General features: G+C 44.0%; 1 protein-coding gene across 3 annotated transcripts in view; it reads right to left on the reverse strand.

Annotated features, from left to right (window-relative positions):
* The window catches only part of GLI2 (GLI family zinc finger 2), a 186,469-nt gene that overhangs the window by 34,638 nt on the left and 126,728 nt on the right, over positions 1-25,103 (reverse strand). For all 3 annotated transcript variants that reach the window (XM_030454712.1, XM_030454713.1, XM_008497000.2), the window contains exons 4-5: positions 3,384-3,586; positions 1,530-1,721 (exon numbers count right to left, since the gene is read on the reverse strand). In XM_030454712.1, coding sequence (XP_030310572.1) covers positions 1,530-1,721; positions 3,384-3,586 — 395 coding nt within the window. The remainder of the gene's footprint in view (positions 1-1,529; positions 1,722-3,383; positions 3,587-25,103) is intronic.

Here is a 25,103-nt window from a genome sequence, read left to right on the forward strand (position 1 = left end):
CAACTTAAGATAAAGACTGACTTTCAGCAAACCAGAGGATGGACATCTTGGTGCACCAAGAGTCAGTCCATGCTAGAATGAAAACAGTTGTGTTTGCTTCCCTTACTGGCTGTGTATCTGTCAGTTCAGTGAGGCACTGCTGGTCAGAGATGGACTAATAAGGAGGCAAGGAGGAAGGAGTCTTGTTCATGAGCCCAAGGGACACTTGGCAGGGTTGGTTTGCACCCATCTGCTATAACCACAGACATTAACCCTTTGGAGGGAATGCAGAACAGTCTTACTGACCAGCTGCTTTGTAGCAGAGAAGCTTGGAATATATTTTAGATATTTGAGGCAGAATGATACCCAAGAGCACATGCTCTCCTTTTCAGACTAGAATCCAGGTTCCTGATCAACCTAAGAAGAGACAGCAGAAAATGACTATTCAGGTAAAACTTCCTCAACAGCTGCAGATGAGAAATTGTTTTTTTTTTTCTGTTAGAAATACCTATAAGCCCCTATTGCTGAACAGCCAGAGCAGCTTTTATCATTCTAAACCAGTCATGTTATGAAGCAGCAAGACCACAGAGTCTTTCATCTTAAAAGCTCAACAACAGAAACTTTGAAGCAGTAATGAAATGATGGAGATCTCCACGCAAAAATCATAATGGTCCACAGACAAATCTGAAGGCAGCCCAGGAAACAGGACTGGTATCTGAAAGTTGAGCCAAAACTTCTCTTTCTAAGAGCAGAAATAATCTCCAAACTACCCTCTGTAATATCTACACAGGCCCAGTTCACAGAAGATGTGGCATGAAGTGAAAGGAAAGAAAGCTCTAATACCTCTAAAAATATTCAGACCTACATAGATGTTACCCATTTCACCAGGGCAGCACTCAGATTTGGGGGGTGACTGGGTGCTCCAGTGCCTAATATGACTTTATTTCTCCTTCATTTAGCCATGAGACAGAAATTTCTGGGCTTATAATGCCTGATACTAGCATAAATACCACATTCCTGCAATTTTTTTCTCCCACAAAGTACTAACGTATCCTCTCCACCATGGCTCCCTGTTAACATATTGTTTGTCCTTGGGGACCTGAAACCAAGATGAGGATTCCACAGTGCTGAGCACAGCTATGCATGGAAATGGCCAACCTTTGCCCCAGACACCAGCCAGGCTAAACTTGGGAGCAGAGGGGGAAGGATTAGGAGCTAAGGCTGGAGCTTGCCATGAGGGATGGTGTAGTTACCCCTGACCAAGGCAGAGGGATAGCAGAAATGCCCTCCCTGTTGGACCAGACAATCTCCTACCCATGCAGCAGACACATCATCTCCCAAAGAAGCCACTGTCTATGTATTTCAAAATATGTATCTTTCATACATATACATGGAACAAGGTGACCTTTTAAGTAAAAAATTACAGTGGAGCACCAGTGGGTTTCAGCAAGGCAGAGGGACAACATACAGCAACCTTCACCCAGAGGACAGCCCCATCCATCTCTTCCAAAATTTCAGCCACACTGGGGAGGACCCAGGCCACTACTCACCGTCAACGGGGCTGAGGTAATCGTGGAGGTGGGCTGTGCTGGCTGCTCCTCCACTCTGCATCAGGAGGTCCCCGTAGGGGTTCGGGTGGCCGGCCATCAGTGTCATTTGGTGATAGTAGTCAGTGGGGTTGGCTCCTGGTGGTGGTGGGGGCAGCCCGAAGAGACCTCGCTCCTTCAGGTGCTCGTGAGCCACTGCCGGAGACGCGGGTGAGGAGAAAAACATGGGGAGAAGGTTCCCACCGCAATGTTAGACCTTGTGCAGATGCTGGGGCCCCGTCTCCCCCCTGTGCCCCCCGCCAGCCCCAGCGCATGGCTCGGCACTGGGTTCTGGTGACGTGTGCTTGGGCGTGCTTCTGCGGACAAAAGAAACTAAGCTGGGGCCTCTGCATTCCTCCATTTCCGCAAATTTATAAACAATCTCTCGTTCTCCCTTCTAATAATCCTCCCGTTCGGACGCAGCCGGCACCCCAGGGAGGGGGGAGAGGGCCCAGCCCGCCAACAGCAGTAACCCTGTCAGCATTAACATCCCTGCCTATTAGGAGGGAAAGACAAATGCAGCCCAGTTCCCGATAGCAGTGCAAGGAAATTAAAGCCAAGGCCTAATGCATAGAGCTAGGTTTAGTGTCTGGCAGCATAAAACCATTTTGGCTGCCAAAGCCAATTATGCTCACTTTCTCCCAGCTGTAATTTTTCAAACCTGCCTCCCCGCCCTCTTGCCCCATTAACTTATTTACCACCACCGTAAGAAAGAATAAAAGGAAAAGAAAAGCAACCCAAAACACAATGTTATATTTTTCATAGCAGATAATGAAACTGGATTTGGAAGGGTAGGATGATGACACATGTCAGCCATTGGACCTCTCCACAGTGGGTGGCTGGGAGTTCAGATGACGTTTTAGGGGAGGGAAGAAGACATACATTTCCCCATCCCCCTAGTGATGGTTTTTAGCCATAGAAGATGGGTTTATGCTGCAGGCACTAAGCTGGGGGCCTTGTGGCTCTCTGGTGTTCTTTGCTTTTCAGCAGAGAAGGGCTGCTTGCCCCCACAGCAGCTTGGGATCCAGGAGATGCTGGGGTCTACTGGGTGTGCAGAGGGCGGGTCCCCAAACCCCAGCTGCTCTCTGGGCACTGAGCCAGCTGCCTGGAATCATGCAGTGAAGCACTTCTGATGAAGCAAGTCACAATTTGCATCTCTCCTAGTGAAAGCAAAGTTGCATATTTTCTCCTTTCCCTGCTTGGATATTTTTCTCCCCAACTCCCCAACACAGGATCTGCCAGGAAATCGAGAACATCATCACCTTCACATGAACCCAGAGCCAGCTCCCCCACTACCATCACCTTCTCTCAAAAGCTTCTGCAGGGCAACTCAGCAGTAAGGTGGAAAAAAGTACAGCCCCTCTCCTTCACCCAGGACCCATCCTGCCCTAAGACACAAAACCAGCAGGGATGACCCAGCCGGTGTAGGCTCATCTCAGCAACGTCAGACCTGGCCAGGTTAGGCAGCCGGAGTGACTGCAACTCTCTTTGGGGGAAGCAGGACTCTTGGTAAAGACCTAAGAGCAGAGAAGCTCATAAGAGAACCAAGCATGCTGCAGAAAGGAACGTATTTTAAACAAAATATTTATAATATGATCCAGAGGTAATAGCTATTCTCACGCTCTGCTTTCTCAGTGCAATGATGCAAAACAAATGTGTAGTCAAAGGGGAGGGAAAAAAAAAAAAAAAGAAAGAGACAGCTCTCCCACTTCAGAGGGCAGCTGCAGAGCCTTTGCAGCTGTAAATCCCTGGGTTTTAGGGAATTTCAGTTCTGGCGAGCCACAAAATCTCTGCAGTACCAGTAGCACAGGGCCTTACCGTCAGCAGGGCTGAGGCCCCTGGCAGCAGAGATGACGGAGAGCGTGGGGCTGCCGTGGACGGAGCGGAGGTAATGCTCCATGTGGGGAGCCACGTAAGGGTGTGGCGGGCTGAAGGGAGACTCGCTGGGCCCAGCCGGGTGCGGAGACAGACGGATGAGAGAGATGTCGGAGATGACGGGGCTGCCGCTCAGAGGAGGAGGCCTGGGAAGGAAACAGAGACACACTGTCACTCACAGTGCCTCCCCAGGGCAAGGCATGGCTGCCCTCTGCCCTTCTCCCTCCTACCCCATCACCTTTGTGCATAAGGGAGGAGGTTGAGGACACAGTGGGGCAAACGGAGAGCCTGAAGCCAGCTCAAGAATTGCAAGGTGGCCTTGGAGAGGGGCATCAGCTGCCTCAGGCACCCCCTGCACCTTCAGGAGGTGGGGAGCATGCCCCGTGCTAGAGATCCCACCCTGTCTCCTTGCACGGGAAGCCTGGCTACACAAACACATTTGAGGTGAACCCAGGGTTTGCAAACTTCTCGCTGCCCCTGGGTTTCCAGGTGTTTTGTCCTGCCATGTGCACACCAAGCCCCAGATAGGGCTGCCTATGAAAAGATGCAAAAGGAGTGAAGAGTATTTCTATGATCTGCAAGCAACGTGGCTTGCTCAGCCCAGAGGATGTGGCTCAACCAGCACCAGCAGGGCAGCCCTCCCTGCCTGCGTCCATCACAGCTTGCACAAACCTCCTTGACAGGTTGGAGGTACAGTTCAGAGGGCAAAAGTTCAGGAAAGGTTTTATTGCATGCTTTCTGAGGGCCACGTCTGTTAAATCCCTCAGGTCTTCCTCAGGCCAAGTGTTACCTGAGAAAAAAATCAGTAAGTGCTGAGGGATTCAGCAGGTAACAAAACAAAAAAAGTTACAGGAATGTTTTGGCACTCAAGCAGTTTTCTCAAGATGAGCAAAGAGGGAAGAGAAAGCATGGGGACATCTCCCAAACATGTCTCCTGCTGTACCCTATACAGCCTTGTAGACAAACTGCAGAGGGTGCAAGGAGGGGACAAAAGTTACATGCTCTGACCTGATAAGCAGAAAATCTGAGATAGACACCACAAGAGGCAGATCTGTCATTAGGCAAAACGAAAGAGCAAAATCTGTTTTGCATTATCTCTGTACTCACAGACCTCTGGAAGCAGAGTTAGTGTTGAAATGCAGGTCACAGCAGGGACAGTGTTCATCCCTCGCTGGGTGCTTTGACAAAGCTGAGGGAGATGGATGTGCCCTCCCATGGGGCTGCACACCAAGCACAGGACACCACAGGGATTTGGGGCATCAGAGGTCAGGGGTCTGGTACAAGTCTCAGCTACGGGATGGCATTACAAAGGTTCTTCTTTAAGAATATCCAAATATGCCATTAGAGAGTGCATACAAGTTCTCTCTCTTAATGAACAGACAACCACAAACATGAGGGGCTGAGCAGTTCAGACATGCCACCTGCACCTCAGGATCTTGGTCCCACCCTGCCTTATCAACAGTTCAGGTGCATTTTAATTTATTTGTAATACTTGCATATCAACAAAGCCACACAGAAATGTAATATAAGCTTTGCAGACTTATTCAGCAGTTTACAAGCATGTTTGTCTTTGTTTGATCTTCTGCTTGTTTCTCTGTCTTTCTGATAAATTAGGAAACCTTGTGGCTTTTTGAACACTTTCTGCTGATGGGTAGTAAATTAAATGCCTTTTAAAATATTTATAGTTCAAAGTACTTTCCTGTAGCAATACACTCTGTGGCTCAGTGGTGTGAAATACAAGGCAGTGAAAACCTATCAGATATAAAGGACTCGTGGAGATGCTGCTACTGACACGCACGCTCTCATCAGACCGAGACTGGGATTTTGCTCAAGGAACACCCACCAGCCTCAAGCCCACTTTTTTTTTTTCTTAGGTCACTGGAAGACAAACTTATGATGGCATGGCTATTTCAGACCTCATAACTTCCCAACCTGCATCGCTACGGCATTTTGTGACCAAAATTATGGGGTGACCAAAGTCCCTCTGCGAGCCACCCTCTGGTGCCTCTCGCCACGACGTCAGCCGCGGCGGTGGTGATGTTGGGAAAGTTGGAGCCGAGGCCGCCAGGGTTGGTTTCTGTCGAGGCTGCTAATAAAGACGGCTGAGCATGGAGCCGACCAATTTATTTCTGCTGGGGAGGAGGGAGAAGTGAATCAAAGTCTCTTTCCAGATTTAGTTTCAATTCATTTCTAATAATCTCCACCGCCTCATCTGGAAAAAATGAAACAGGATTTTTAAAAAAATGATGTCATTAAGAAAACATCTGACTAATTTTTCTTCTGACGAAGACTTAATATAAGTGAGGGGGGATGTAAATTAAAAGCAGCCCCAATCTTCCCTGGGCCACAGAGCCTGCCTTAATACATAAGCCATGAAAGAACTTTTCTTACATATACAATAAGTTCCCTCTTTCATCAATACTCACAGCTTCTCCCAAAAGGGTTGTGAACTTCTTTGATGCAGGCTTGAAACTATGTATTACCAGGTTTATGAGTCTTTGGAGCCTCCGCTGATCAAACTGTGAGGCCGACATCTAAAATGTGTGTAACAATATGAAGGGTTTGCTGTTCCATTTTCTCTGTGCTAAATTGGGCAGAAATGCTGGAGTCCCTCACAACAGGAAAACTCCACCCTGGGAAAAAAGGTAATGCTGAGGAAAAGATGAAGTATTCACCCCAAATGTGTGCAGCTGGAGGCCAAGGCAGTGCTGCAACATGTGGCTGGTTGTGTGTGGAAATATTAGGATGGAGAGGAGGCTTCTCCTCACTGCTCTGCTTAAAGCATCTCCACATTTCTCCCTCTGTGGACTCTGCCAGACAGATTTCCAACCAGGTCTGGCTCCTGAGAGCCCTCCCAGGCAGGCATCACCTCTCACAGTTTTACACCTACAGTTCTAGGAAAGCACCATCTCAAGGCACTACATGTCCCAAAACAATGTGGCTTCCAGTTCCTGCATGTCAGGAATGTCTTGTTTATCCAGGGGGATCCTCTGCTTCTAACTGCCCAGAAGTTTGATTTTTCCCCATTTCTACCAGTTGTGCCACTGGCATTATCTTGTATTGACTCCCCGAGTCCCAGATTGTGCAATCATATTGGCACTCTGAGAATACACAGTGAGAGGCCAAGTGTAACCTCATGGATCTGCTCCTGGACTGGCAAAGGGACAACACTCAGCTGCTGCTTGTTACAGGCAGTGCCCTAAGTGGGGAAGCCATGAAGTGATACTGGAGGAGGTCACTTCTGCTCCCAGGTCCAGCTCACCTGGGGACAAACAGAACTCCCCATCCCCTGAAGACCACGGTGGAACCATGTCTAGCTTGGTTGGTATGGTGAACCAGTTCATACAATGGTGCAACAGTGCCAGAATTAGTTCTTGGTATATCTGTAGAGCTCCCTGCCCAGATACTGGCTACCTGTACATCACTCCCTGCTCCCTCCCTGGACTACATGGATGGCACAAGATAAAAACCCCAGAGCCTGGAGAAGAGCTTCTGGCTGTGCAGAAGCCACACTGTAAAAATCTCACTGTCTGCAACAGGATGAGGGATTTCACCTGACCACATGTATTTCTGAAGAAACTGGGATTCTGGTTTCCAAATAGGCTAAGGGAATTGGGTGTCCAAACGCCATTAAATTTAATGGCAGCCAGAGGCCTGTTTTCCCCATGGCTCCATCAAGAAGCCCAGGCTCTATAATTAATGCTTAGGACTCGTAGAGCAATTTGCATCTCTGACGAAGCATGGGAGTCTGGATTCATTTCTTCCCTGCCCAGGAGAGGCTCTCCCCCACTCTAGGGGAGACATTACCTGACCCCATCTATGAGTTGCAGGGCCTTATGGTGATGCTGGGGCATGCACACTGCTGGAGGCTCTACAGAGCAGGTCTTTACTGGAGCAGTGAGTAACCACCCTCAGAAAGCAGAAATTCTTACACCATTTACCTGGCTCTGTCTGCCTGCAGAGCAGGACTGTGCAGGAACAGGGACACACAGCAGTGGAGGAGCATGACCAACACGAGTTACCAGCATCCAAGGTGTCACACACACTGCCAGTGGGGTAACTAGGAGATTTTCAGTTATTTCCCAGGGGCTTATCACTCCTTGACTGTCCTTCACTGGAAAAAAGATCTGCTCAACTTTCCAGTTGCCTGGGTTTTGCTGAAAGGAGCAAAAGTTTGGCTGAAGCTCTGCAGTCTCATCCCAAAGGCTGCGGAAAAAAGCTAGTAGTTTTTCTTTGGAAAGCACAGCAAATAAAAAAAATCAGCCTTTGGTTTCCAGGAAGGTGGACCAGCATGTCCATGCCTGTGCTTGGAGCCCTGCAGGTGCTTGTCCCTGATGCTGCTGCTCCCAGTGTGTGCTGCACTTGCTGCTGCACTGGAGCTGGACACAGCACTGAGAAAGGGTTCTTGTGGTCCTGTGGCAGAGGAGGAGGTACTAAGAGCTCTGAGGAGCTGTGCTGGTCTCCTGAGAAGGGAAACCCCTCAGGGACTGGCAAAACCAGTTCTGGCTGTAACAAACAAGGGCCCGGGGGTGACTTTTTCTCCTGCTGTCATGTACAAGGAATCACGAAGTGAAGTCTTGTGTGGTGGAGAGGAGGCACTATCTCTCTGCTGCTGGATGGAGGTTTGGAGACTCTGCAAGAAGTACCCAGCAAAGAATGCCACAGTTACAGAAGTTGCACATTTCTGAAATAATCTCTGTCAGTTAAATAAGATCCAGAAAAATGGGGACAATTAACCAGCACTAATGTCCCATGACTCGTCTAAATTAACACTTACGTGCCAAATATATTTGTTCAGAGGAAAACAAAGGGCTGAATACTTTCCCATATGCTTAATGGAATATAGACACTTGCAGGCAATTGTTCTGCTATTCCATAAAAAAATTGCATAGCTGCTACACAGAGATGGAAGCTGGGAACAGAGCAGCTCATGGGGAAGGATACAATAGCCTGGTAGAGTTTTACTATAAGAAAAAACCTGTAAAGCCAGAAATCCTTTCTAAATCCTACATTTAAAAATTCTTGCTTTTGTTTTGCTTTAAATAAATCTTCCTGTCATGGTTTTTGCAAGACCTGTGTACCTAGAACACTACCCAAAGTCTGGATGAGATGGAGGAGAGCCATATGGATGCCCAAAAAAGGGTCTGTGCTCGAGGCAGACATTCTCCATAAGGCATGCCAAAGCTGCATCCAGCGGTAAACCTAAAATGCCTCAGGATTCAAGCTAAATGATTCAATCTAAACAGCTCTCTCCAGCCCCTCAACTTCACCTCTGTTTATTTCTGATTTAAAGTCCCTTACAACAGGAAGGGCGAGAGGTCATGACACTTGTGCGGTACCCTCAGAATCAAACCCCACGAGGTCCCTCAAAACAAGGTATCTTTCAGAGGTCAAACCTGGGCCACAACTATCAAATTCACATGCCATTTGACCATTCACAGAGATTTCCCCCCTCCCATTTTTTCTGCTAAGAGAACAGAGGATGAGCTGGAGAAGCAGCACGGAGCTGCCTCGCAGCTGCCTCTCCCCCAGCCCCTGCCAGGGGCAGCCCGGTAATGAGACGACAGGGAATCACTCAGGCTTCCCAGATCTCCCAGCACTCCTACAAGTTGATAATTATCCAGTAAAGTGACTTGATGTTCAAATATAGGGCTATCAACTCGAATATGCCAGTTTATGTGTCCTGCTAGGAAGAGATCAGAATGGGAACCCAAGAGAGATCACTGCTCACTGCCAGCCCTCCCCTGCTGCTCAATGCAATTCCTTTTATTTTTTTTTTTTTCCCCTGTATTTTCTCAGATCTAAAATGGGATTGATTGGACTTTCTTTCTTTTTTCTGTACCCACGAAGATTATTATTATAGAAAACCAGAGTTACCTTTCCTAATTCATCAATTAATGCTCTCATTTAAAAGGAACTGTGAATCTGGACAAAATGGCTAAAGCTTCAGCGCAGAAATTTAACAGTGACACTTTGAGCAGTTTCCATTTTCTCCTTTCCCCTCAAAAATGCCTTTGAGGCATGAAAAGCATGAAAAATATATACAAAAACCCGATTTTTTAACAGTGAGGGCAAGTTCCCATTAGATGGGTTTATGGAGGGAAGTGGTAAATTCAGCACTGCTTCAAGACTTCATGGCAAAACTTGATGTTTTCCTAAAAGATGAGCTCTAAGTGTACTGCAAGGCTTGGAGTTTTAATAGTAGGAAAGAGTAATTTCTCCCACTGTAGAAATCAAAGGGCAGAATCCTATGGCCAGTGTTGCAGATAACTGTGGCAATTCTGTTGGGCCTTAACAGGCACAAATCTCTGAATATGAAATCCCTTATTTGTGGATTTGTGGTTCAGGCACTGCTTTGAGAAGGATTTAGGTAAACTATGAAAATTCCCACCTTGCAGCCATTGGCAGTGGCAGTTTTCTAAATACCTTTAAAAACCATGCCTTAAAGTCTAATCTTGTACCACTGAAGTAAAAGAAAATTCTGTCACTGATGGCAGGAGTGACCAGAACAGCCTCCAATTTATTGATTCCTGTTTTCCATCTGCACCATGGAAACAGTGCTGTAATCTAAGGTGGGTGCCATTTCTTAATACAATTTTTTCCATCCCTTAGAAAAACATATTCAAGACTTAATGCAACTTCTACTCTATGAGGTCAGTTTAATATATTTGCTCCAGGTGAGAAAAAGGATTTTTTTGTTTCCAAAATAAAGAAAAGCTAAACTACTTTAATTTTCCCTTTCAAAAGACCATTCCATTTTCAAACACACCTGACTTCAATCCTGAAGTTAAAATATCTAAAAGCAAGAAAAAATGGAACAAAAGATTTAAATTAACCTAATATAAGACTGTTAATATTTTTTTTCAATTAAATCAAATGTATTTTGGTTTAGAGATCAGAATTTTTTTTCCATCTTAGGTCCACCAAAAAATTAACCATGTTCTTAAGCTCACAAATTGTTAGCAGCACCATTTGGACCGAGGGAATTTATGAGCCTAAGATGAGGAATAGGATCTCAGGTTAGAAACTCTCCCAACTACATATGGTTTCTTATTGTATTTATGCTGCATTTACCACAATGCAGGTCTAGTTTTGGCTGACACTTGTAGGCACAACTGCAACACAATAACAACAACAATATCAATATTTGCTTTTAAAGTGGAAGAAATATGCAAATTTTTAGTAAGTAAGGTTGCCCTCCATTATACAACACACAAAGAAGCAAGACATCAAAGGTAGAAATTAGAGCTGATACGGGACCTTCAAATCCAAATGAAATTAGTGTCTGGAGGAGAGATCTTTGATTCAAGCTTAATAGTGGTGATTTTTTCTTGGGTTGTTTTATACTTAATCAGCCACACAGCCCACTGTGCAGACATATGTTCCCAAAGCACATCAAAGCAAGTAAACATTCTGTTTCAGATCCTAATATCCTTTTTTTATCCAATTATCTTACTTACATGATCTTTTAATTTAAGTTCTGAAAGCCCACCTTGTCACACAAGATTTTCTTTAGTGACAGAGGTAGCAGGATGACCAGCTCAGCTCTTGTGAGATACCTGCCAAAACCCCCCCCTCAATGAATAAATCAAAGAGCAGCAGATGAGTCTCTAAGATAGTTTCTTGTGAGATTAATGATGAAAGCCTTTAGAGAAGAGGCATATTCTAAGAAAGGGAACTTCAAGGAAGGTAGCTGAGGGGGAGAGAGGGAAGGAGAGTGAGAGAAAAACCACAAAAGAAAACATGGATAAAAGTGCAAGAGCCAAGGAAAGTAGTTCACAGAGAGACTGAAGGAGCAACACAAACCTGGAGACATACGAGCTTCAGGATGAAGCCACCAGTCATGAGAACTTCATTCCAGTCATCACTAAGTTCAAGAATTCAAGAGCTGGGATGTCAAAATGCTGTGGGCTCAAGATGGGGACTGGATGAGGGCTGAGCAGCAGTATTGATGATGAGGGGTGGGGGACAAGCAAGGTGGGAAACACTGGGAAATGAGATGGGAAAAGTGTAGACACAGACCAGATCCTGACGGCAGAGCTGAGCAAAAAGATGAGGGAGATCAGAAAGGATTCTGTGCTGGGGAGGGCATGTGGGAAATGGGTGTGGGAAAGACCTGTCAGATGTGACACTGACATTTCTCTGCACCTGATTGATTTCCCTGGGGACACATGTTGAGGATATTAACACTTCCAAGTGAATACTTGCCTCATAGCTGTGAAGACAATGAGCTTGGGAAAACAAATGGGAAGTGTACATGTGCGTGGAGGAAATGTGATGTTTTTTTATACTTGACTAGTGTCTTCCTGCTATGCCATGTTTGGGTTGGAGCTTTTCTCCCTTAGAAGAAAATAACATTCAAGTGCTATGGGGGGTGTGTCTGCATGTTAACATTTAAAAGAGTACTCCTTTAGTACTTCTGAAAAGTCCCACTTCAAGTTATGCCAGCACTAGTCTGTTGTGGAGAGGGCAAGTCAGTGGCAGCAACACCACAGCAGTCAAACTCGTGGAAGAGTCAGGCAAACCATAGAAAATACTTTTTCATACATTACACTTTAAATCTGCCTTGGCTCTACACCCATCATATCCCAGAAAAACAAAAAAGGACCATTCCTCTTCATCATGACTGTAATACAATCAACTGGCTGCACCATTACTCTAACCAACGTTAACTAACAGAGTCTATGTGTGACATCTATAATTTCATGTTAACAAATCAGGTAGACTTCTGCATTTCCTGGTACCTTGAATGCCCAAGAAGCTCATAACTTTTTTTTATATGCAAAATGTCAGGGAAAGGGCAAACAATGTTATGCCAGAAGACCATCACCAAATCACTTGGTTGGAATGTGCTGTAAATCACGGGGTGAATGGAAAATGAATCTTTGTTTCAGGACAGCAACTTCCAGCTTTAATGTTGCTGCTAATAAGCTCCTTTTCTACTGGAAATATCCTCTTCCCATAACCCAAGGTCCTTAAATCCTGTAACTAAGCAAGACACCAAGGAAGGAAAACCTACACCCAACTAATTACAAAAAGCCTGAAATGTCCTACTTGTCTTTTCTGAAGTGTAGGGGAAAACCATCAGTGTTCAGGCTTTGGAGATGTGCTTACTCTAAGCAGCAGGAAACTGTTGTAACCAACTGGAAAGGACCAGAAAACCACAGTCAACAGTGGGGAATAAAATGGAACAGGAACATGTACAGCAAAGATCTCTCCAAAGCCTTTCCAGATACAGCAGTCAGAGGAGCTCTGTATGTAGGGGTGACTGTGATAGCCACACAGGAGACCTGCACAAGCACCACTGGCATCCTGCCTGTGTACCTGCCCCTGCTGCCTCACAGCAGAAAGAAGGAAAGACAGGAATCCCTATAATAGCACAGCTTTTGGTTGGGGCTGCCTGGGTTTTCTGTAGGAATTAATTTTACTGGCATTTGACACATTTTAAACAGCAACAGCACTCACAGTAAGCTCCAAAGGGAAATATTCCTGAACAATATATAATAAATACATTGATTTCTAATAATAACCATCTGCCCTAAATCTTCTTGCTGACAGGTTTAGTTGGACCAAAGGCCCTTTTCACATCTACTTCATGACAGTTCCCATCACTACATAAAGACTTTGAAGTGCCCTAACGTGCAGTAAAATGCAAGATAACCTACCAAACTGTCAATATTTCTTCACTTCTAAAAGGAAATGCTAATGGCACTCAAAGAGCTCAAGATGTAATGTAAGATCTGATCCAGCAGGCTGGCTGATCTAACCATCCTTTCCTTTGCTACAAGTATGCTGAAAAGTAAGCAATTATATAGTGAAAGGCAGAACTAGGTAAAAGTTTTTCACTGATATGACTGCAGGGAGAAAGGCCTTTTTACTCCAAACAAGCTTTTCTCTTGGAAATATCTGTAATTTTCTGTACAAAATAAGATAATTAACATTTTCTTTCCATTTTAATTTCTTCTTTTTAACCTATTACTTATTTCCTTTCCTTTTTTTTTCTCATTAGAAAGAAAGTGAACCAGAATGAAATGTTTTTGAAATCTGGGCAGAATTCAGCTGGGATTTAATTTTCCATAGGGAAAAGATGAACACAAATAATTCAGAGAAGGCTGAATCTCCCCACAGAGGACTGTGATAAAAAGCTGGCATTTTTCTACCAACTTTAGTCTGCAAAAACTGAGAAAAGCTCTATAGCAGGAGAAACTAAATGTAATAAACAGAAGCCTGGTCCTGTGGTAAAACACCAGGACTGCTTACTGAACTGTACAACTCCAACAGACTTCAAAGGAGCCAAGATGCTCCCCCTAAATCATCAGCTCAGGGATAAGGTGTTTTATATCTCATCATCCATGTATCACCTTAGAAGCATTCCTCCTAAAACCCTTTTGCTCCCAGATTTTTGGTGTCATTCGCTACAGCTACTCTCCCATTATTTTCAGCTTTGCAATGACACAGGAAAGTATAACACATTTATCAAAGAAAGAATCAGGATCTGCTGTTCTTCAGCTGCTGAAAGTTTACACAAGAACTTTTCAACCTGTGGTTTGCAAAATCCTTGGGAATTGCAAAAAAATTCCTTCAGGTGCTGTGAAAGGTAGCAAAAAAAGCCCTGCAAGCCTCTTGTTATTTGGGCTAAATTCACCATACCATGTTTGACAACCCTGCTGGAAATTTTTTAGGGAGGCCACAGACTGCAATAGCTTTTAAACCCCTTGTTTACCCTATGCTCCCCAAAATTAATAGAAGTTACATACAAGACATTCTCATAGTAATCACCAGCCACTGCCCCAACTTCTCCAACACCCGCTGACATCATCTAGTGCCCATGATTTGGGCATCCTTGCTATTCTGGAGTGAAGGCAACCCTGTCTCCCATGCCAGCAGCACCACGTACCTATGGTGACACCTCCTTCCCACCACCATGCAAAGGGAGACCTACAGGCCTCATCTTTCATTCTCTTATCTCACTCAGCTATTCCTTATGCAGACACATTTCTGTATACAAATCCCATTATACTTGACCCTCAGCTCACCCTGTTTCCATTACAACGCTGTAGACTCAACCAGACTTGCTCCAGTGCCAACTCTGTGCTGTCATTCCTTGCACAGAGTGGTAATAAAGAAATCACTGTTTTAAGCTGACAAAGAACAGATTTCTTACTAAGTAAACACTGATGTTTTGGTAGGGAAATTAAGTTATAAAATTGTGTCTACAAAGGGAGACCATACAGATGGAGTTTGTTAAGAGGCAGCAATACAGTCAACAGTGGTTAATTCAATTGCCTTCTACTTATCAGATTTTTTTAAAGGCTTATCCAGCATTTGTAAATGCAAATGCAGAAAAATATTTCAAAGGTTCATTGTCATCTTAGCTGGAGAGTGATGCACACATGCACACGGCCTCTCGAGGCCAAAGAGGCTGCCCTTGCACATCTGCTGTGGCTGTGTCAGGGTCCAGCAGGCCTGGCACTTGCCTGTCTGTAAGGAGAGGGTGACACAGCTCATCACCATGCCACAACCCTTCGGTCACCTTCTTCCTCATGGCTGTGCCATGGTCTTGCATTCCCTGGCCACTGCTCTGTCCTGTCTTCATGCCTGCATAGTGCCCTACACCAAGTTTAGATGCCCCAAACCTCTCCTCAGCTCAGGTAAAATCAGGGCACTAAGCTCCAGTGGATGAAGGTATGAAATTCAGTATCTCCATTCTCAGATAAGCCTTAAATGACCCCAGCCTTAGATGTCACATCTAACTCCGAAAAGTACCAGGTTGACTCCAAGTCACTGGAGCTGTGTCTCTCCTAAACACAGCAGTGGCAGAGGTACACTCACTATTCACTCTCCCTTCCCCAGGGAATCACAGATGGGTTTGGGGTGCTGTCTGAAAAACAGACACCATCATTTCGCATCATCAGTGCTGATAGAGCATCACATCCCATCCCCTTCCCCCCCCAGACATCCTCATTCTAACAGTTCTGGTGATGGTTGATACTGATGGACCAGAAGCAGGAGGTTCATCATTACTCCACACATCTCAAAAAACACCATTCTTGCACCTCACCAAATACCAGCCCATTCTTCTGTGATGACAGCTAAGCAAAGAGAGGGATGAGACCTCCAGCCTGGTTTCTATTTGCTCTGTCAAGCCTTCCAACCATGCAGAGCCAAGGAAGAGGTGGCTGCTGCATTCACATGGCCAAATCACATGTTATAGCCATTGCTTTCCAAAACAGAAGCCAAAGTCTGTCTGAGATGATACTCTAGGTAGTCTGAATATAACCTCAACGAAAGCAGGTATGTTTTGGGACAGTTTAAAATGAAGAGAGTTGTGGGGTTTTTTTGAAACATTTTATCAGGAAGGATAGAGAAAGTTTTCTGCATAGGATAAAGTTCACTATGGGATTCAGTGTGCAGCATGATGTAAAGTCTCAAGTGAGCCAAAAGGTGTTAACATTGCTTGCCCTTTAAATGATGCACCTAGTCAGTGAAACAAGATGTGCTTAGGTTGGAACTATGTAAATACACCCATTTTATTAATATAAGGTAAAAATTTAAAAACTATATATTCCTGGGTGATTAAGTGACCAAGTATTAGTTCTATTTACAATTCAAGAGAAGAGATATTAAGCATACTCAAACCTTAAGAAACAGACTTACAGTAGCTTTAATAATTGAGCACAAAATTTTCCTTAAACATTTCTCTCCAGTTTTGGAACTGATAGACACAAGGTCATTGTTCCGTGGTCTAGGAATGAGAAAACAGAAGTGCTCAGGTGGCTCAGTGGCTTATTTTACTTGTTTAGACAACATAGCAATGAATAAACCAATCATGGAAATCAAAGCTACACTGAGACCCCAGCAGCAAGGTTTTCCATGGGGCAGCAGCTTTTGAAAGTCCCATCAGTCATCTTTTTTGCACCTTCAAAAATCTTTTGCAGCCCAAGCTAATTTCAGTGGGGTGTGTAAGCTCCCACAAGCATTCATTGTGGGAGCAGGTTGCTGATGGGATTTTGACGTCCAAATACTTCTGGCTCAGAGCTTACTTTGAAAATAGGGTTTAAAGTCCTGCAGGCTGCATATTTTGGGCTTTTTTTTTTTTTAGTTCTATCTGTTGCTTGATTTGCTAAATTAAGCAAACAATGTACCAGTTGAAAATAAGGGGGTTTTAAAAATATTTTATGGTTTAAATAATCCGTGGTGTTATTCATAACCAAGAACATTCAACAGTCGAGAACTGAACTTTTAATATTAACAATTCCCTTTATGTGTGTCACTTTACAGTGCAAGTGTTAAAGCTGTTCATAATGTAATGGCAAAATAATTACTCTTACCATGCTCTGCAGTACTCACGAATGCTGGAAGGATTAATACAACCATTCATGCCTGCTACTAAAAAGCTTTTAGCCAATAAAAAAAAGGTACAGTGAGGCACAGGCCATTTTATAAGCTCAGTCATAGAGTATCTGAGGGACAGAGCAAGTGCAGGAAGAGTTGTAAGTATCTATGGGCAGGAGATAAACTTTTAATTACACAAGTCCCACTTGAAAGCTCTCATTCTGTTGTTCAGTGAAGCAGGACAAAAGTTTGATGAGCCAAAAATTAACAACAAATGCAGTTCATGCTATTGTACCCATGGATTTTTACTGGCAGATTTGTCAAGTTCTTGTGATGTCCCCAGTGCTGCCAGACTCCCTGGCTGTACCATCTTTGTCTTCTACCTTCAGCCTCCAAGAACAGCTTCTAAAAGCCTCCATTTTCATTTTAATCAAGGATTTGCTCCTGGACTTTGGAGGGTCTTTCATTTGAGACTCAAATGCAATTGGGGGAGTGCGGACCATGATGCACTGTAGGCAAGGAGATTATCTTTCAGCCTGGCTTTCAACCACTGAGGAAGATAACAGGAAGAAGAGATTAGATTGAGACCTCACACTACAGAGTCCTTACTGCACTGGAAGTTCATAGATTGCAGCAATTTTGCTGGTGAATATGTGAACCACAAAATTGCTCTGCCTGGGAGAAAAGCCACCAATGAACACAGAGTCTGTACAGTTGGTGTTGGGTTCATGAACGGCAAAGCAATGAAATCAATCACAGCAACCAGAGTCTGGATGAAGGCCAGTTTGGCAATGCAGTCAAAAAACAAAAGAAGGGCTTGGAAACCACTGCATCTAATTCAAGATTTTGTGAGAAATCCTGATCTGCTCTTCAGGGCAAGGCACCTCAGGGAATTTTCCATCCCTCAGTTTGTGCCATTTACTCACTGAGCCCCCATAGGAGAGGTCAGTCACCCAACACGCTGCATCAGTGTGACATACCTGAAGCAATGCAACACCCATGTGCAAACTAAGCTCAAGTCACTGCTCACCATCTGTCCTATCAGAAATTGTAACAAAATTCACCAGAAATGCAAACCCTGCTCAGGAGAGATTACGCATCAAGAAACCAGGCTGACAGAATCCTGAGGTCCATCAGCACATCAGGACCTGAATGGAAAGAAGCTACAGCTCACAGTGCTCCTACCTTCTTCACATTTGGCAGAAGCCAGATCTTAAACAAACAAACAAACAACTCTTTGAAGAGTTTCTTATTCTTGCTCCTCTCAGCACTGACAGGATTCAAACCAGAGGTAGTTGAGGGAAGTCTGGAGTCATAGCAGCTTTAGATCTCAAATGCCAGGAGAGGTCAAGACCTAGTCAAGCCTCGGGCAGATGACTTGAAAAAAAAAATCCTAGGACATGGAGGAAGTGGAACTGGTGGGAGAGTGACTTTCCCTCCAACTCATTAGGCAATGCCACATGACAGTGCTCTGGTAAGGAATATGGAGCAGCTGTCATTACCAGCTGCTAAAGCCCAAAAATGCAGCGTATTTGTCCTTGGTTAAGATCCCATGGGATTCTTAAAAAAACACGGGTTGTAAAATATCTGACCTTGCTCAATTCCATTTTAGTCTCTTACATTCTGGTCATCTCACTGTTGCATGCACTGAGGGGGTTGGTGTTTGAACTTTCCTGACCTAACTTGAAAATTGGTTTGGTTATTTGTGCATACACAATTTCTTTTTCAAAGATGTCTGGAAAAACTTGCTTGGAAATCTTCCTTTTTTTTTTTTTTTTTTTTTGGTCTTTTCCCCAAGGGAATGAAGTGATTTGGGGTCTGCTGACAATGATTTCACTATGCTCTCTACTGAAAATAATATACAAACAGGTAATAACTACTGAAGAGTTTAAATGTACCGGATAAAACTTTGCAGATACCTTGCTTTTCATCAGTTCTTGGCATTACTTCTTACAGAAAAGCATTTGGGCTAGAGGACTAGGAAGAAAGAGTAAAACTTAGAAACAACTTTTATGCAATTTGTCCCTGGGGACCTGTCAGCAAAATCCTTCCCACTGGCTTATAGATAATGCAGCAATGTACCCTGACCTAATCCCTACCACACACAAACTCTCATAACCTGACCCCTACAAGATGCCATCATAAAATGGGTACCTCATGATCAGGGTAAATCAACAGCAAAAATCTCATTTTGCTTCCTTGCTACTGGAAAACATCGTTGGCTCCTTGATGGCGTTTTCAAACAAGTGGGACCACCACAGTATCTGACCTGACTTGAAGCAGTACTGTTGCTTCCCTGAAAACTTACTAGGAACATTTTGTCCATATGATAGAGTTGTGACAAGACTCCTCAAGCTGGCCTAGTATCAGCCTCAGGATCTTTGTGATGATGCTGGACCCACCACAATCTTATGGACAAGTAATCAGAGCTGTAGTCCCTCTTCATTAGGCTTTGGCTCCTACATTGCCAAAATTATCTAAAGAAACATTAAATTAAGCCCTTCATGAAAACACCAACAAATACTCCATTGCAGCAACAGGTCTGAAGTCAACTGCCAAGTCCATATTGTCACAGGAAAAATCTCTAATATAATCTATTTTTACAGCAGGACTACACAAAAAGGATTTAGTAAACTTTTCTGGTTTATGGCAGGTGATCTTATGGCATAAGATCACCTCTTTCCAGGACAGTATGTAAACATGGATTTAAGTCAATGGACATAAGGAGCTATTTCTAATCAAGCATATATTTAGGTGTTTTCCTGAATAGGGAAAGACTTAAAAGCATTTCTGCAACCTAAATCACTTTCTATATGTCCCTCTGGTTCATCAGCTCATCACTTCTTTTTAAATTTCTTCTATAAATGTCTCTTCTCCTTCTTTGCTAATCCCCATTGGATTGATCTCCTTTTCATTTGTTGATTTGATGACTGAATGCATTAACTCCTTCACCACCCTATCTTTCTACACCCTTCTTTTTGCCATACAAAATGCAGTTTTCTCTAGTAAAATATTGCACTGCACTTGATTTGGGATGAAAGACAGCATATGAAATCAAATGTTTTATCTCAAGGTGAAGACAAATAGTCATAAACAAGAATAGGCTTGTAAGAACATTGCCCTATTGCAGCTTGAAACTTTTCTATTTTTAATGTATTAACCACAATCCGGTAGTCTTTCCTTTACCAATGGTAATTTGGGATGTGTGGTTACTCTGTGGGATTTTAAGAAGCTTTCAGATGAAGCATTCCGTCAGCAGGTAACACATCCTGCATCTGGTTAGCAACTCAAAAGCTGTGTAAGTAGCTAGGAAAGACTCTCATGAAGTGGCAACAGGAGCAATAAGACAAATTCTTTTTTAGGATGCTTTACAGGATCAAAAGGAAAATATTCCAAAGGTCCTTACAGGATTTATGAACACAAATTCTTTCTCAGAGACACTTAAACTCATAAAGCTTGATACAAGTTCATTTCATACAGCCCAGATGGGTTTTTTTTGGGCATACCTGAGATCACCTCTCAGGTGATCACCTGCACCCAGGTGCGATTGTAACCAATTTGGGTAGAGAGAGGTGGAAGAAAGAGATAAAATGAACTACAGCAGGAAGAAACACCTCTGCTATGAGCAGGCTCCACCTCTGCAAAAGAAACACTAATGCACCACTGCACCCGTAGAAAGGGCAGAAGGTGGTCGTGGAGCTCAGCTCTCACATTCAATCTAGCAGCAGGCACTCAGCAACAGTGAGACCATGGTACAGGTCCTTCTGCTGCTCAGGGGGTGGGAAAGGATAGCTCCTACTTCCCAGGCTCCTGCCATGTTGTATGATGTTGCCTGCTCCAAGTATCAGTTTAAAAAAATAATTAAAAAAATCATCAGAAGGCTTGCAGTCTCCTGGTGTCACTATCAGCCACCAGCATCAACTACAACAAAACCCAACCCCATATATGCTAAAAAAGGGAGCACAGGGAAGGCAGTAAACTTGTTCTTGAAGTGGAACCTGGCCAGCTGATACCAACTTGTATGGTTTTTCCATAGCATGTGCTCCCAAGAGATTTGCTTTGTGCATGCTCCTACAACATAGAGAAGACATGACAGAAAACATCCCCATCAGTCCTATGGGAGTTGTATGACCTGGATTTGCCTACTGGGCAACAAGCATCCACAAGCTACTTCATTAACATGTTTGTGTTTCTTAACTCCCTTCCAGCCATTTTATGGCTTCCAGCCAACTTTTAGAGACTTAGCTACTTTACTAGGACTGGGTTTGGGGTCCTGAATTTCAGTGAAGGTTGAGGGAGTTAACATAACCTGGGACACCACATGTGTGAAAACCCCACAGTGCCTCCCCATTACCAGAGCTGACAAGCCAGTCCTAAGGGCCAACATTATTTTGAAATCCACAACACAGACTTTCAAAATAGCATTGTTAGCTACGCCCAGTACAGTGGGATTTATGATCTGAAATTATACAGGCACTTTTTAAAATCTGACCCTTGAGTAATACTCTAAACTTTTACTCTGCTGTCTATTTAATATCAATGGTGAAACATAAAAGAGCAAGCATGAAAAGCCTCCAAGGCAGAAAAATTTTGTAAAATCACAAATTCTCAAAACGGTCTGGCACACAGAAGAAAAACATACATGGTTTAGTGTCAAAGCCAGGAATCTAGAAAGCCCACTTATACACCCACATTTCCACAGGAGCGCTCTGCAGATCTGAGATTTGCCAGAGTAGCAGCACCCAGCTCTGTCCTTTGGTTTGTGCACAGTGTTAGTTGCAGGCAGGGTATCCAGACCACACTTCTGCCAGATAGGGTCCTTTTTTTTATTAGGTTGCAGTGTGTTGCTTTTTTTTTTTTGTTTTTCCTTACTTTCCCCCCAGCCATCTGGGTGGTCTGAGAATCAGACCCAAAATACCTAGGATCCCTCGAACCACATGTTCTAATCCCAGCAGAGTTGACTCAGTCCTTCATCCTTCCAGGGTAAATTGACTTCTCTGCTTTTTGTTGCGTGGGGGGAACTTCTGGATGAGATTTTAAAATTTCCGCTGTGTTTGGACATTAAAAATCCTACATTTTTCTTCCAGTATCACAAGCCAGCACTCCTGCCATTAGTTGTTGTCTCTCAGTACCTTGTGTTATTTGCTTCCCATGGCCTCTGGTAGCTGGAAACCCAGATTAATCAACACCTGAAAAGTGATGTGCTGCAGCCTTCATTTCACAAGCCAAAGGGATGGATTGGTTTTGTCCATTTATCTCCACACACAGTGGAAAGATTCCAGAGGAACAGAGCAAAAATGAGGAGGCCAAGCAGATTAATATTTGAGTATCTGTAGCAGGCTGCAGCCTGGCCAGTTCATTAGTGCAGGGAGGAAGGATATGACAACATGCAGCAAGTATCTGGAGGGACGTGTTACATGAGAAGGTGCTAGGAGCAGAAGGGTGAAATTCAGGGGGTGAAAAAGAGGAGGGTGGACTAGGAAGGTGAACTGCATGAATACATTTTTATACTTGGGAAAGGTTTTGCTACAGGACAGAATAAAAGTTCAGCCAGGAGATACAGGACCAGAATGTGGGAACCCTCCCACCAAGAGAAGTGCTACACAAGAGCAAAACACTGCAACAGGTCTTGTCTTTTGTCCTCGTGGCTGTATGAAGCTGGTGAGAGGTGAAACACCATCTAGAGAGGGGATTTATTTAGGATTAAGAAAAAAGAGAGGCCAGGAGGGGCAGTGCTTCACATTTAGCTGAAAGAAAACTTGGAAAACAAATGTGTAACACTGGAGTTTAAAAGGGCAGGAGATTGCCACTGAACATTTATCCATTTTCACAGGATCCTGAAAGCAAAGGAGAATGGACAATACCACTTAGATACCTTCTGAAAGACCTGCACCCTTTATTTAGAAACTCTTTAGAAAGCAGCAGGAGAATAGAGTTTAAATAATTTTTTTCTTAAAGCACAAGCTTAACAGTGGATAAGGTAGAAGCATGAAGTCACTTCTAATCTACTATAAAGTGAGGTAAGCAAAGGGATTATCACTTAAGACTCGCTGACATGGAGCTCTGAGAGTGACATTTAAAAGCAATGGTGGATTACAGAGTGACATCATATTAAACGAACACATGCCAGAGGTTTACATAAAAGACCTCAGAGATCAGGCTCTTGTTCTCAATACTTAAACCTCCAAGCTGTTTTTACACTTCTGGAGGTGGTTAGGCTAAACTAGAGCTGCAAGTTTTCATTCAGGAAGTTGTGGTGTCACAACAGCAGCAGCTCGGTGGCCCAGATTTTCACTGAGTGCTGATGGGCATGACTCCATCTGAGCTCACAGACACCCCTTGCTCCAGAAAGATGCCACCAGCATTCAGCAACTGAAGTTCCAACCCAAATTTTTTTAAGTCTGACTAGTGTCTTACTGCACAAATTGGTGACTCTGAAAAACCATGAAACTTCAGGTCCCTCTGCACCTCAGGTTTGAGTTTTTCAGCATATTCTGATGGTTATTTAGCTAACCACACATGATGTCCTCAATTTAATGAGCAGCATATCTGTGCAAATCTGTCTTATAGTGGAAAATGCTTGAAAATCGTTAGCAAGATGCCAAAGAAAGAGCTGTAGGGCTCGGTGTTTGATTGGTTGGTTTTGTTTTGTTTTTTCCCAATGGAATAGTTTATCAGATTGGAAAAACCTACAGAAGCATTCTAGCCCTGATGGGTGTTTCGGATTATGTCTGCCCCATTTTCAGAAGACCTGATCAGCCTGTCCTCCCACTTGGTCAGATTTAAGCATGTACATTCTCAGTCTCTGCACAAGTAGGCAGTGCTGTGCACTTCCTTCCTAATGCCTGAAAACAAGCCACAAGCCCCTTCTGGGGATCTGAACCATCCACAATCCACCTGACTTTTCTCAGCTCTCAAAACATCAGGAGGGTGAGTAGTACTGTAACAGTGTTTTAGAGGTGAGAAAACAAAAGCACAAATCAAATCAAAATTGTTTTTCCAGCTTCCAAAGCAGGACAGCAGCAGCCCAATATTTAATCTATGGTGTCCTGGAGACAGATCAGATATTAATTCTGATAGTTTCCAGTGAGATTGGTATTGATAGTTCCCCAAATCACCTTCTGTAGGTTACCAAAGAGCCACCTAAAATCAACACACTCCTGATAATTACAGACCATGAAGAGGTTTAAACCAGCCTTCTGAAGGAGATCAGCCTCTGAAAACTATTGCTTACTCACACATTCCTACTTTCTTAAATAAATAAAATAAGCATGTGGGATAGAAGGGGACAGAATAAATTGGATGTGGGAGCCCCCAAACCTGCTTCCCAAATGAGCAATGGATCTGTTTGGTGAAAGTCGTAAAACTTTGCAAAACCCCTAAGAAGGCCTCTCTGAGCAGCTGTTTGCTTTGACTCCGGAGGGAGCTCGCTCTATCTCCAAAGCAGCACAGTACCATCAATCATGACCTGCCAAAGATTTTCTACTCTGGTAGCAAAGTAAATATGAAAACATGCAGGCTTTATTGGTGTGTATGCTCTGTAGCTCAGCAGAGCAGTGTCCTTGCTGCAGGAATTACCTGGGGTCCCATCCTAAGCCACCTGATGGGATCAAAGCTGCAGGCTCACAGGAGCTGTGTCCCACAGAAGTTAAAGAATGCCATGGTACCTACACCCAATAACACACAGAGGCAACTCAGTGAGCCTGTGGTGCAACCAGCTCCCCTCCACCATCAGCTGTGGTCATGAATCCCCCTGGGTGGAGGGGACGACTCCAGAGCTGCCAACACAACACAAGGAGCATGGGGGGGGAAAGGCCCAGAAGGGCTCTGAGGGAGCACGGCCAGGGCCATGGGAGTGCTTGGAAAAGTTTGCTGCAAAACTCCAGCACCCAACTCCCTTCACTGAGTGTGCTAGAAAGGAGGTTTTTCAAAGGATTTATATCTGACAGAATTCAGGGGGCGTGCATGATTTTTTTTAAATAGGAACAGCAAAAGGCATATCTGTGACAATAGCAAATTCCACCTCTAAAGCAAGACACCATATTTTTTCTCAAAGCACAGATATAAGATGATGATGATGATTATTACTTTTTGCATGGCTAAACAACATATTTTCTCTTAACCCCACTTGGCCTCACTCAGCTGAATCTCACAAAAACAACAAAGAGAAAACCAGCCTGAAACACATATCCAGCATGGAAAATCTTGGGTTCAACATGAAGCTTGGCAGACTTCTAAACACTTGCGACATAACCTTTTTATAATGAAAAGTTTAACAGTCACCTTGCTCGCCTGTGAATTACCCTGCACAAACAGCTCAGAAACATT

The sequence above is a fragment of the Calypte anna genome, chromosome 7, assembly GCF_003957555.1.
Source record: "Calypte anna isolate BGI_N300 chromosome 7, bCalAnn1_v1.p, whole genome shotgun sequence".
Taxonomy (NCBI): Eukaryota; Metazoa; Chordata; class Aves; order Apodiformes; family Trochilidae; genus Calypte; species Calypte anna.